Source organism: Tenrec ecaudatus, chromosome 16 (genome assembly GCF_050624435.1).
Source record: "Tenrec ecaudatus isolate mTenEca1 chromosome 16, mTenEca1.hap1, whole genome shotgun sequence".
NCBI lineage: Eukaryota > Metazoa > Chordata > Mammalia > Afrosoricida > Tenrecidae > Tenrec > Tenrec ecaudatus.
In genome coordinates, this window is record NC_134545.1 from 8,317,060 (window position 1) to 8,330,347 (window position 13,288).

Here is a 13,288-nt window from a genome sequence, read left to right on the forward strand (position 1 = left end):
CTCCCGTCGCTTGTGTCCCTCTGTGTCTAGATCCGCCTGTCTCTCGACGTCTCATATGGCAGTGTAGGCTTTCGTGGTGCCGTGGTGCCACTGGGACTTGGAATACCAGCAGGGTCACCCAGGATGGACAAGTTGCAACAGAGCTTCCTGACTTACCAAAGACGAGGAAGAAAGGCCTGGGGATCTCCAAGTGAAAGCTCTCTAATGCAGCGTGCTGGCAGAGGAGCTGACTAGGTCTGAAGGCCCTCAAAAGCATGCCGTGGGTCCGAGCAGACCATGGCGGTGAAGATGGTGCTGGACGGGGCGGCTGTGTCCTTGCTGGGCACGGAGTCTCCATGACTTGAAATAGACTTTATGACGGCTGGGTGATGGGGCTTCAGCGGTACTGTCTTTCATTTCTGTGGCCGTTTGGTGTGTAGCCCAGAGCTCTGCATACATCTGTGCCAGACTCAGTGTGAGGTTGTCAGCCGCTGGCTGGTGGATTGGCGCTGGGCTGGTGCTGTGTTTGCGATGCCTTAACAGCCTGGGGGTCTAAAATACAGCATCCCGGGCTTCAGTCCTGGCTAGGCAGCAGGAACTAGGTGTTTTTAACAAGCACTGCTTCAGATTCTGATGCACAGTGGTTGCTTGGCAAAGAGTGGTTATTTAAGCCTCCCTGGGAAAAAGCCCAAAGCCAATCTCTATTAGATCGGTACAAGTTGCGGCTAGTTTGCCTGTGTCTTGGTTGTTGTTTTTTTTCCACCTAATTTTCTGCCAGAGTTCCCTCATACTTGTTGATTGATTGAAGATCTTTTATTTGCCTTTTTTTTTTAAGCTATTATGCCGGCTGGGCCGATAAGTACCATGGAAAAACCATTCCTATCGATGGGGACTTCTTCACCTACACCCGTCATGAGCCGGTGGGCGTGTGTGGGCAGATCATCCCGGTGAGTGCTGGCCCTCTGGGTGACCTGGCCCTTCTTTGTCTGGAAACCAGAAGTGAGATCCCCCTGAAAACGTGTGGGGCTGAGTGGGTTGGGGGCAGGAGGCCCAGCCCTGCCATTTGTTGACTGATCCCCACACGCCTCACTTTCCTCCTCGGAGCGCTGGGTCCTGCCTTAGGCGGGTACGGAGGGTTGAGTGGGTGTGCCTCATAAGGGATTCTCCCGGTGCCGGGTCCAGAGAAGGCAGTCCTGCCTCGTGCATGTGTCTTACATTGTGTGGGGAGCACCTGGGTTTCTAAGAACACCGAGCCCACCTTCCTGCTGTGGGGTGCCGCCGGCTGTTGAAGCTCTCTGAGGGGGCGTCTGTTCCCGGGGGGGCTGGGGTACCTTGCAGTGGAACTTCCCGCTCCTGATGCAAGCATGGAAACTGGGCCCGGCCCTGGCGACCGGCAACGTGGTTGTGATGAAGGTAGCTGAGCAGACGCCACTCACCGCCCTCTACGTGGCCAATCTGATCAAGGAGGTGGGTCGCTTATGTCCCCCTTCTGCTCTAAATGCCCTGGGTAGGGGTCTGAAGAGGGGTCACGGGGTTGGAGGGGTGGGAACAGAGCAGGGACGGGCCCTCCCACCCTGACCAGACTCTTCAGAACAGACTCTTCGGAGCAGTGGTTCTCAGCCTTCCTCACGTTGTGGCTCCAACCATAAAATTATTTTTGTTGCTGCTTCCTGTCATTTGTTACTGTTATGAGTCATCATGTAACTATCTGATATACGGGATGTATTTTCATTGTTACAAATTGAACATAATTAAAGCATAGTGATTAATCACAGAAGCAGTGTGTAATTACATATTGTGAAATATTGATTTCTAAGGACAACTCAATGAAATATTGTCTTGAAGCATGGTGGAGCATGGGTAACAGTCTTCACGCCGGGTACTTGTAGGTGGGCGTATCTGCAGGTGGGCAGACCCTCCTGGAGATGGCTAGAGGAGCGGTGTCTTGGTTCCTAAGGCCATCGGAAATATGTGTTCTCCGATGGTCTTAGGTGACCCCTGTGAAAGGGCCGTTCAAACCCCCCCCCAAAGGGGTCACGACCCACAGGTGGAGAACCATTGCTTTAGAGCAAACTGATGCATGGTGTCTTCTGGCTGTTGGCTCACAGCCTGGCTTCCGCCTGCAAGGGTGCCCCTGCAAGATCCCTTTTGAAGGGTGAAAATCATCGTTCTAAATCTGCGGTCTGCAAACTTTTGAGATGGAAGAGCCCATCCCAACCCTCACTGCAATTTAAAACTTATTTCGAGGGCCATAAATGTATTTTTCATGTTGAGTTTTACTTCAGTCACACGTACCTCCTGGAAGAGCCCCATATGACTGTGGAGCTGCAGTTTGCCCACCTTTGTTCCCCATGAATGTCTTGTTGGGGAGGGCGCGGGGTGGCGCACCAATCACAAGAGACTCCGATCATCGAGCTTCTTGTCACTGCCGCGTGGGGTTCCTTTGCCAGGTGCTGTGACACTGTCTCAGCGCTGTCCTACTCCTAAGGGCCGATGTCTCAAAGTACCATGAGCTGAACACAGTGTCCTGCCTGCAGCTGCGGAGGCTGGCAGGTTCGAGTCTGGGTGTTGGCAGGGCCTGCTCTCCCTGGGGGTCCTATAGCAGCGGTTCTCAACCTGTGGGTCACGACCCCTTTGGGGATTAAACAGCCCTTTCACAGGGGTTGGCCGATTCATCACAGTAGCAAAATGACAGTGATGAAGTAGCAACAAAAATAATGTGATGGTTGGGGGTCACCCCAACATGAACTGTATTCAAGGGTTGAGGCATTAGGAAGGTTGAGAACCACTGACCTACTGGAAGAGCTGCTCTTACCTCTTCCTAGCTCCTCATGGGTCCCAGCAGCCCTGGGCGCTGCTGGCCTGTGGCGTCCACACTGTACTCTGATCCATCTGCACAAGTCTGTCTTCCTCTACATTTCTATTGCCCTCTTGCCCTGCATGCCTAAGGACACCAGGCATCTTGAGTGAGGGCCCCACCTATGTCCAGGAGCTTCATGCTCACTAGTCACCTCTGCTAAGATGCTCATTCCAAAATCACAGTCACAGGTGCCAGGGGTTAGGCTTCATTGTGTCTCCGAAGTGGGGGTGGGGTGGAGGGGGGAACGACCCACCATCGAACTTAGAACGCCTCTTCTTTTAAGGGTGAATTTTCCCTGCCCTTGCCCCAATGCCTGGCTCTTTAGAGAGAATGGACTCACAGTGCCCTCTGGCTGTTGACCCACAGGCTGGCTTTCCCCCTGGCGTGGTCAACATTATTCCTGGATTTGGCCCAACCGCCGGAGCCGCCATCGCTTCCCACAATGAGGTGGACAAGGTGGCGTTCACCGGCTCCACTGAGGTGAGTGATCCCAGGCATTTCCGACCCCCGTCCTCAACGAGTGACCCATTGTGGTTAGCCGCTGGGTGTGGGGTTTCTATCCCCAGGAGTTTGCGCCAAGGTGCTCGTGGCTGCGCTAGGGATGGATGACGGGGCAGGGCCGAGCCATCCGTGCTTGGGAGGACAACCCAACAGTTCCTGGGGGAGGGCCAGCCCAGCATCCCAGGCGGAATAGAAACTCTGATTTTACAAAGGTCCGAGCCCCTCCGCGTGGCCTTTGAGTGCCAGACCCCTTGACTGGCACTACATGGTGCTTAAGAGCTTGGGCTTGAGAAAGGGAGGGGGTCTCACACACACAGCGTGAGGCACAGTGTGTGCTGTGAGCAGACGCCACGCAGCAATGACTACGGCTCGGACTGGTGTCATGTCCTGGGGCTCCATGTGGAGGGGAAGCTGTGGTGAATGAATGGCTGCATCGGGGAATTGCTTAACTCTCTTGTCATCCAACCGCCTTCTCAAGTTTGGGGGCTCCTCTGTTCTTTATACACCCATGCTTAAACACACACACACACACACTCTCTCTCTGATAGCGTGTTTCTCTTTCTGTTTCTCCGAGGTTGGCCATCTAATCCAAGTGGCTGCAGGGAGCAGCAACCTCAAGAGGGTGACCCTGGAGCTGGGGGGAAAGAGCCCCAACATCATCATGTCAGACGCAGACAGTAAGCTCCCTGGGTGGACGGAGGGAGTCAGCCTCAAACTCCCTACCCCTGGGACCTCTGGCCACGGTGTGACTGGGCTTCTTGCCCAGCCTTTCATATCCCTTCCTGGAATCCAGCCAGGCTGAGCCACATTGTTGCCTAACTGCCAGCACGTTGTCTCTGACCAGACTTCTCCCTGGCCCCCACTTCCTCCCAGATCTGGCCACAGCAGGGTAGGCGGGTTCCCATGGGGTTCTAGGTGGTATTCCCTGCCCGCCATTACTGCCTCCTCTATGGAGGCCCAGACCCTGGAATGGGGCGGGGCGTGGGGGGAGGGGGAGGTTAAGTGAGCACATGGCTCCTGGATGGGCCCAGTGCCGGGCCCTCATCCTCCCGGCTCACACCACCTTTCTGCCCATGTCTGCAGTGGACCACGCCGTGGAGCAGGCCCACTTCGCCCTGTTCTTCAACCAGGGCCAGTGCTGCTGCGCCGGCTCCCGGACCTTCGTGCAGGAGGACGTGTACTCCGAGTTCCTGGAGCGCAGCGTTGCCCGGGCCAAGTCTCGGGTGGTTGGGGACCCCTTTGACAGCCAGACCGAGCAGGGGCCGCAGGTAAGCCGGGCAGCAGCGGTGGCACTGCCTCACCGCTGGCCCCTCCCCGAGCCTCTGTAAAGCCCACCCTCCCTAACTCCAGGTGGCTGTGGAAATGAAAGACTGAGTAAGGACCCCTGGTGGTGCAGCGGGTTAGGCATTGGGCTGCCCACTGCTAGGTTATTGGTTCAAACCCACCAGCCGTTCAGCTGTAGCATTGATGTGAAATGAGACTGACTGCTCCCACACGTTTCCAGTCTCAGAAACCCTGCGGGCAGTTCTCTGTCCTGTAGGGGCACTGTTGAGTCAGAACGGACTTGAGGCCAAGCCCGTTTGTTTTGGGCACTTTGTAAACTGTACAAATAGGACAGGTGCTAGGAGAGGCTGTGCAAAAATGAAGGTGCGTTTCTTGGATGTCGGCCACAGGTGTGCCAGCCGTGGCTATCTCTGGGGAGCAGGGCCGAGGGCCATGGCGTGGGTGAGGCTAGGGAGCTCTTGTTCCTTTAAATTCCATAGAAGTATAGTCAGTAATAATCGTGAATCCAAAAATGGAATGTACAGTTTGGCAGTTCCTCAGTGGATTAAACTAAGACTCGCCCCTGGCCCAGAGAAGCAGGGACTCCAGCAGAGGCTTGTCCACCTGTGTTCGTGGCAGCTCCAGTTACAAGAGGCAAGAGGTGGGACTAGATCAGATGTGCATCCACGGATAAGTGGAGGAACACGGGGTGGTACTTCCATACAACGGAGGATGACTCAAACATAAGGGTTAAGGAGACACGCAGTCTTGGTGTAGTAAGTGAAACTCTCAAACGTGATGCTGAGTGACAGAGAGCAGGCCTGACAGGCCATGTGTTGTGGGTTCCATGGAAGAAAGCAGATTAGTAGTGGTCCAGGCACTGGAGGCGGGCACTGAAGAAGGAAGACTGAGTAGAATCGATGCATTTGAATCGTGGCTCTAGAGAAGAATACTGAAAGGACTGTGGACTGCTAAAAAGACAACCCGATCTGTGTCGGAAGAAGTAAGGCCAGAGTGCTCCTTGGAGGCAAGGGTGGCAAGACTGTATCGTACATGCGTTGGACATATTGTCCGGGGAGACCAGGCTCTGGAGAAGGACATCATGTTTGGTAAAGTGGAGGAGCAGCGAAACAGAGGAAGGCCCTCAGAGAGGTGGACGGACACAGTGGCTGCATCATGGCTCAGGCAGAGGAGTGATTGTGAGGATGGTGTAGGAGTGGGCAGGGTTTCGATCTGTGTATGTGGCCGCTATGGGTCAGGGCTTGACTGGGTGGCACCCAACAACCACAGGGTTTGGAGATGGGGGATGGACATCAGTTCTGACAGGTATAAGGCTTATTCTTGCGGTATTGAAAATGTCCTGCAATTAGACAGGGACGGGTAGGTGCCCATCATTGTGAATATCTTAAAGTCCACGGCATTGTGCACTTGAAAATGATGAAAATGGTGAGTTTTTATGTTAAGTGATTTTCATTAAAAAATTTTTCTTTTATTCACTTTACTGGGGGCTCGTACAGCTCTTATAACATTCCATACATCAATTGTATCAAGCATATTTGTACATACGTTGCCATCATCTTTTTCTAAACATTTACTTGCTATTTGCGCTCTTGGTTATCAGCTCCCCTTTCTCCCCTCCCCTTGATAAATTATAAAATACTGGTATTATTATTTTCATATCTCACACCGACCACTGTCTCCCTTCACCTACTTTTCTGTTGTTCATTCCCCACGCCCCCCGGGGGGGGGAGTTATGCTTTTCATTTTTAATAGAAATGTATGATCAACAAAATGTGATTTTTAGATACAAGATGAATTTTTAAAAATGGAATAAAATAAGAAAGCTTGTTTCCTGCCACTTTCCCACATCTGGTCTTAATTCCTTCACTGCCCTATCTTGGCCATCTCCAGGCCTCTCCTCCCCCAGGCCTCTCCTTTCCAGAGCTCACTCTGGGAATCACCTCCCTCCTGCACATGTCCCCAGACCACTCTGGGCCCACCAGAGTCTCGTCCCAGCTGCAAGTCCTGCGTGGTCTGTGTGGCTGGTGATCGAGCCCTAGCCCCAGGGTGGGCCGAGGGCAGCCATGTGTGTGGAGCTTGGGCACGGGCTGAGGCGTGTGCACATCCAAGAGGAGCGGTCCTCAGGGTGCAGATAGAGCAAAGGTGGGAGGACGTGGCCTGAGTCCTCAGCCCGCTCCCAGGAGCTCTTAGAATTTCACACGTGAATCTGGCCTCTGGGTATAAAAAGATGGAGGAATAAAACATCCCGCCCTCAGTTTGTTAGTGTAATCTAGAGCTTTTGGAGACGAGGGGGCTGTAAACTTTCATGAGGGGGGTGGAATTAAAAGATGATTAATACTTCTATGAAGCCCCCTATAGCTAGCTGCTTCTACACCCGGCACCCCCATTTTCACTCTTGTACCACAAGGCGATGGTATCCTCTACCTGTTGGGGTATTTGATCCGTATTGTAAGTTTCTGCTAATCTGGTCACTGAGAAGTCCAATGGTTTGATTACTAACGTGCTGGAGTCTTTTCTTAGGTTTCTTGGTCACTTGGGGTTCCTTTTCCCGGTCTTGCTGAGTCATGACCTTGACCCACTTCTCACGGCTGGTTTGGGAGAGGGGTGACTCGACCTCCCTCTGCATCCCGCACAGCTCTGCTCCTTCTGCCGCAGGTGAATGAAACTCAGTTTAAGAAGATCCTTGGCTATATCCAATCTGGGAAGCAGGAGGGGGCGAAGCTGCTGTGTGGGGGCGGCGCTGCTGCTGACCGCGGCTACTTCATCCAGCCCACTGTCTTTGGAGACGTGCAGGACGGCATGACCATCGCAAAGGAGGAAGTGAGCGGGGCGCCAGGGCTCCAGGGAGTGGTTGTTGGGGAAGCGGGGAGAAATAGCCCAGCATTTTGACGCTGTGGCTTTGGGTCTTGACCCCACCTCTGTGTGACCAGCTGTTAAGTCAACGCCAACTCGGTGGACTCCACGCATGTCAGAGTTTATCAGAGCTGCACGGGGTCTTCGGTGGCCCACGTTTGAGAAGCAGATGGACAGGCCTTTCTTCTGGGGTGTCTCGGGGTGGTGTCAAACCACCAGCCTATTAAACGTTTTATTACTTAGGGACCCACTTAGCCTCTGTGCTCAGGATAAGTTATTGACCATTCCTCCCGCATGATCTCACCCTCCTCTGGAGCTGGGGCTCGTTTTAGATACCTTATCATCCCCTGCAAGGCCCTGGTGATCTGACTGCTGTGAGCCTTGAGTCCAGAGCTGAAGTCCCTGGCCCATCGTGGCCTTCCCAGAAGCTGGGCGGGCAGGAGGAGTACGGGCTGCCCTCCCCGCAGGCAGTCTTTTTGAGGTTCTCCTCCTGGGCGCACCCTGGGAGCACCACCCCAGAGCCTGAGCCGGAGTGCTCACTACGGGCCAGGCCCCCTGCAGCCTGCCAGCACCCCATTCTCAGAGGGTTTGAGAGCAGGGACACCCCAAGGGACACAAGCTGATATCCTGCCTTATTTTCTTTTTTTTTGAAAAGACAAAGGTCCATTTATTACTGATTAATCGTGAAAGTCCACAGTTTATGGGAAATGAACCAATAACATCTAATTTTCATAACCACTCAAGCTGCCCCACAAGTTTATTCCTGAGCGATATTCTGGATTGCTGAGATTTAATATTCTTTTGTTTTGCTTTGAACTTGTGTGTTTGTTTTTGTTCTTAACCACTTTATTAGGGGCTCGTACAATGCTTATCACAATCCATCCATCCATCCATCTGTGGTGTCAAGCACATTTGTACATTGTTGCCATCATCCTTCTCAAAACCTTTGCGCTCTACTTGAGCCCCTGGTATCAGCTACTCAACGTCCTGCCTTCTCAACTCCCTTCTCGACCAAGAGGGGCTCGGGGTCCCTTGGAGAAATGCTCTGGGACTGAGCAGGGAAAGTGTGAGAACAGCTTGGAACGTTCCTGGGGGCAGAGACTGTGCTTTATCCACAGCTGTCTCCTCAACCTCTCGTAGTGCTGCCTTGGACCTAGCTACGCAGCGTTCGACGGATGACTGCAAAAGTCTCCGCAAGGCAATCCGCCTGCCACACGCTAATCACACGCTGCACGCAGGACTGTGTAGAAATGAGATGGCGCCCATGAGTCCGTGGCACACAGAGGGCATGTCCGTGCTGGCCTCCTCCCCTTTGTGTTTCACTGTGTTTGGGGGCCTCCTGTCTCCCCCGGCACTGTAGGGGTGGCGGAGGGGCCTGGGGGCTCGATGTGAGCACTGCGAATGCTGGGCAGTGGGAATCCCTGCCTGGTACATTCTCCTCCTGTGCTCTCTCACTCCAGATCTTCGGACCAGTGATGCAGGTGCTGAAGTTCAAGACCATCGAGGAGGTCGTCGGGAGGGCCAACAATTCCACGTACGGATTGGCTGCCGCTGTCTTCACCAAGGACTTGGACAAGGCCAATTACCTGTCCCAGGCCCTCCAGGCTGGCACCGTGTGGTAAGAACACACACACACCACCACCATCACCACCCCACCACCCCAGCATCCTCTCCCAACCTGGGCAAGGGTCCACCAGCGCTCTCACCAACCCAGAATGTGGGGTGCTGGTCCCTGATCCTCCTGGAACAGAGTGTGGTCCCACTTCTTTGTGATGTACGTGTCCCTCCATGATCCTCTTGAATGGGGTTGGGGGGTTGGCAGCTGGATGTCGGGGCTCTTTACCACGCTGTTATCAGGCTGGAGGACCAGAGTTGAGGGCAGATGTGTTTGGAATACTGATCTTACAGTTTAGCATCTATTTTCACATCCGCTCCAAAAACAGACAAAACTCCCTGCCAGCGAGTCGATTCATCACAGGCCCAGGATGGATTAGAACTGCCCCGGTGGGGTTTTTGAGACTTTAAAGGGTTATATACAATGACCATGTGACCAGAACCACGGATCCTTGGACTAGACCCGAGAGACCTGCAAGCCGGCGCTCTCACACTCCACCCGGTCCACCAGTGGGTTCTGTAGCTCGTTTCCCAGTTGTCAAAGGGGCAGAGGACCCCATTGCCCCATGAACGTTTGAATGGACACATGCAATGTGGTGCGATCACACGCTGGCATGCTACAGCGCCACAAGGGTATGGGGATCCGAATGCAGGCTGCCACGTGGAGGAACCTCGAAAACAGAGAGAGGAGCCTGGCACAGAAGGCCACACGTGGCAGACTGCGTGTACCCGAGATGTCCACAACATGCCAGCCCACTGACCCGGAAAGGCAGTTAGGCCCTCCTTCTCCTGGAGAGTTTAGAACAATGGGTGGGTGAGGGGGCGGGCAGACGGACAGGTTGTGATAATACCTTGGGAGAGGTATTTCTGGAGTCTCATTTCCAAGTCTAAGGAGTCCCACTCCGCTGCTCATGGAAAGATAGACAGCGCTAACCTGCAAGGGGGGGACTGGTGGTGGGCTCCGAGGGAGAGGGGAGATGCCCACCCACCCCTGCAAAGAGTTCCGCCAAGCAGACCCCTCTGGGGCAGGTCTACCCTGTCATCTAGAGCTACTGTGAGTCAGAGCCACCTGACGGCACCCACCACCACCATTTCCAATTCCAGGGTCAACTGCTACGATGTGTTTGGGGCGCAGGCTCCCTTCGGCGGCTACAAGATGTCTGGGAGCGGCCGCGAGCTGGGCGAGTACGGCCTGCAGGCGTACACCGAAGTGAAAACCGTGAGTGTGCCCCTCCCTCACACCGAGCCCCTGTCTCTCACCATTTCTCCTGAGGTCCCGGGGAAGCTGCAGAGGAGAATGTGAAGGGGCTGGCCCTGGAGGCATGGTCATTCATTGCCTGGCTGGCCGGGCTGGTCTGTGCCCAGCTATGGAGTCTGAGGATGGAAAGAGGCAGCTTGGTCGGGATAGCTGGCAGGCCCCACGTCCACCCCACCCAGCCTTTGACGTGGCAACGCCACTGATAGGAGCGGATCCCAAATTACTAATCAGATACACAAAAACCAAACTCACTGCCATCAAATTGATGCCGACTCATAGTGACCCTATAGGACTGAGTAGAACTGCTCCTGTGGGTTTCTGAGACTGTAACTCTTTACTGGAGTAGAAAGCCTCATCTTTCTCTCACAGAGCAGCTGGTGGGTTTGAACTGCTGACCTTGAGGTTAGCAGCCCAATGCATCTGCCGGAAATGCAAAGCAAGTGTGAGCTCCAGAAATGCTAATTGAACACTGTCTCTATCAGGGAAGGGCAGAGTGTCGCCGAAATGCCCAGCATGACGTCCGGGCTCTGGAGGAACCAGGCAGCCAGGAGAAATGGTGGGGCTTCTGGTAGAATTATCGGTAGGGAAAAGACCCACCCTTTAAAGTGGGAAAAAAACAAAACAAAAAACCCAGGATACAAAGAAATCTTTGCTGCATGAGCCCGCATTGAAAACTATAGAGACATATGTAGAGATTATCAGATCTGTTTACTCATCAATATAAAAAGGTAGGGGGCCTCAAGCAATAATGGGGTCCTCTCTCCAATGAGTACAAGGGAAACCAGGAGAAGAGAAATGGGCTCCCTGGACTCTGCCAGAACGTTGGCCGGGGGAGCTGAGGGAGGTAGACAAATGGAGGTGGGGGCCGGAGGGATGGGAGGGCAGGGGGGGTGGCTTTGTCCAATACAAGAGTCCAATAAGACCTGAGAATGAGGAGACATTCTGTGACAAGCAGCTCATTTTTTGTCATGGGGGCTGCCCTGTGCATTGATTGCAGGACATTTAACTATATCCTTGGTCTTAACCACTAGATGCTATTAGATCATCCCCGCTCTCTCCCCACCCTCCCACCTCCCAAACTCTTCCAGTGGTGGCAACCCAAAATGTCTCCAGACATTGCCCAGTGTCTCTGGGGAGACCTGATTGCCTGTTGGGAACCACCGGGCCACGGGAATGTGGGGTGCCCTCCTGCTGAGCACAGCCCCGGTGTTACCTGGGATTAGCCAATTGGCCCAATAGGACCTTATTGGGTCCTGCTTCTGCCCAGGCAGCACCATGTTGGGGGTGCCTACAGATGGTAGGGGAGAAGAAAGATTAAATGGCTTCTCTGAACCCCCTCTTATAGGTCACTGTCCGGGTCCCACAGAAGAACTCATGAAGAGCCATGCCGGCCCCCAGTGTGATGAGGTCAGCAATAAGACCAAGAGAAAGGACTCCTGTGTGCTTGCCAAGAGAGAAATTCCACCCACAAAATTCGCATTCAAAATCATCTAGTATCGTGCACCATCATCTGCTACGTTTATGTAACTTGCATTTGGGGAGAGAAAATCCTTTTCTTGTAATTTTACTAATATCAGGCAACAGCTCACACCTGTGTAATCCAGACTATAAACCATTAAACGCGACACTTCTTAAAAACAATACTTCTTGGGTATCTCCTCCTCATTCGAAGTCCCTCCTGTGGGTGACGAACCATGTGAACAAAGACGTGGTGGCCGCTGGGTGAGATGGCAGGGGAAGGAGCAAAGTGGATGGCTGGCCTCAGAGGAAGGGACGTTAGCCAGGATGGAGACACCTTACCTCTAAGGTTGGTCCTCAGTTATTTTTTTCTCCAGTTCAAATATTTGATTAGATCCAATGAGACAGGATCATTGATGAGAGAGTTGGGTTTGGAAGTCTAAAGTCAGTTTGTTCTTTCTCGGTGAGATCCTTGCTTTTGGTGGCAGGACTATTAGGATCTCCGCTCCAGGAATCAGATTTCCTTGAGTCTAGGTTCCTGGCAAACTCATAAGACCTGTGAGTAGTCATTAGGAATTGGAATTTCCTGGGTGAGCGTTAAATCAGAGCAGAAAGCGGTGAATTACAATTCATAGTTGGGATCAATTGAATCATGGATTCCCTAGAGGCAGCGGTTCTCAACCTTCCTCACGCCACGACCCTTAGATACAGTTCCTCATGTGGCGGTAACCCGCCCCCCAACCATAAAATTATTTTCATTGCTACTTCATCACGGTTGTTTTGCTACTGTTATGAATCGGGAAACACCTGTGAAAGGGTTGTTCGACCCCCCACCCCCAAAGGGGTCACGGCCCACAGGTTGAGAACTGCTGCCCTAGAGGGTCTGAGGTAAGCTTCAACCTTCTAAGAAAAAGAAAAAAACACACACACACCCCTTCCAGCCAATATATGTGGACATTGCCCTTGGTGGACCCACTGCCCTTGTAGGATATTCCATTGAGTTCAGGTTAAGTCTTGATACACAATCCTCATTCCACGTAAGACTAATTTTAGTTCTTCAGTGATCCTTCACATTCGGGGGCATCCTTTGACTGCTTTGATTTGTTTATTGTGGTAAAATATGTTCAAAAACTCCCCAACTTCTCTTTGCCACGCACTTGCCCTATGATTCACTGGCTCTTTCCCTTTACGTCCACACACCTTTCTATTCGAATAAACGTGTTAGAGAACACCATGATCCCACTCATAGGAAGAGCAAGCAGGCAGGCAGGGACGACCATAAAAACAAAGCTGCATAAACACGGGGGCAGCAGCGCTGTGACGTTCAGTTGAAAGCAAGGACCTCCACGTCGTATCACGAGTGTACAGCTCTCCACGCCTGGAGAGAATGCCTCAGTGAAAACAGGGTGCTGTGCTCCGTCAGCAAGGAAGCGTTCGATTCCAGTTGATGACATTACTTGGTTTCCCTCGTGTGTCCATTC

At 53.0% G+C, this 13,288-nt stretch overlaps 1 protein-coding gene across 1 annotated transcript in view; it reads left to right on the forward strand.

Moving 5' to 3' along the window:
- Nucleotides 1-11,975, forward strand: part of ALDH2 (aldehyde dehydrogenase 2 family member) — a 31,220-nt gene extending 19,245 nt beyond the window's left edge. The window contains exons 5-13 of the mRNA XM_075533713.1: nucleotides 815-926; nucleotides 1,318-1,446; nucleotides 3,206-3,319; nucleotides 3,915-4,017; nucleotides 4,424-4,608; nucleotides 7,280-7,444; nucleotides 8,938-9,095; nucleotides 10,196-10,310; nucleotides 11,695-11,975. Coding sequence (XP_075389828.1) covers nucleotides 815-926; nucleotides 1,318-1,446; nucleotides 3,206-3,319; nucleotides 3,915-4,017; nucleotides 4,424-4,608; nucleotides 7,280-7,444; nucleotides 8,938-9,095; nucleotides 10,196-10,310; nucleotides 11,695-11,727 — 1,114 coding nt within the window. The 3' untranslated portion in view covers nucleotides 11,728-11,975. The remainder of the gene's footprint in view (nucleotides 1-814; nucleotides 927-1,317; nucleotides 1,447-3,205; nucleotides 3,320-3,914; nucleotides 4,018-4,423; nucleotides 4,609-7,279; nucleotides 7,445-8,937; nucleotides 9,096-10,195; nucleotides 10,311-11,694) is intronic.
- Nucleotides 11,976-13,288: the final 1,313 nt, after the last annotated feature.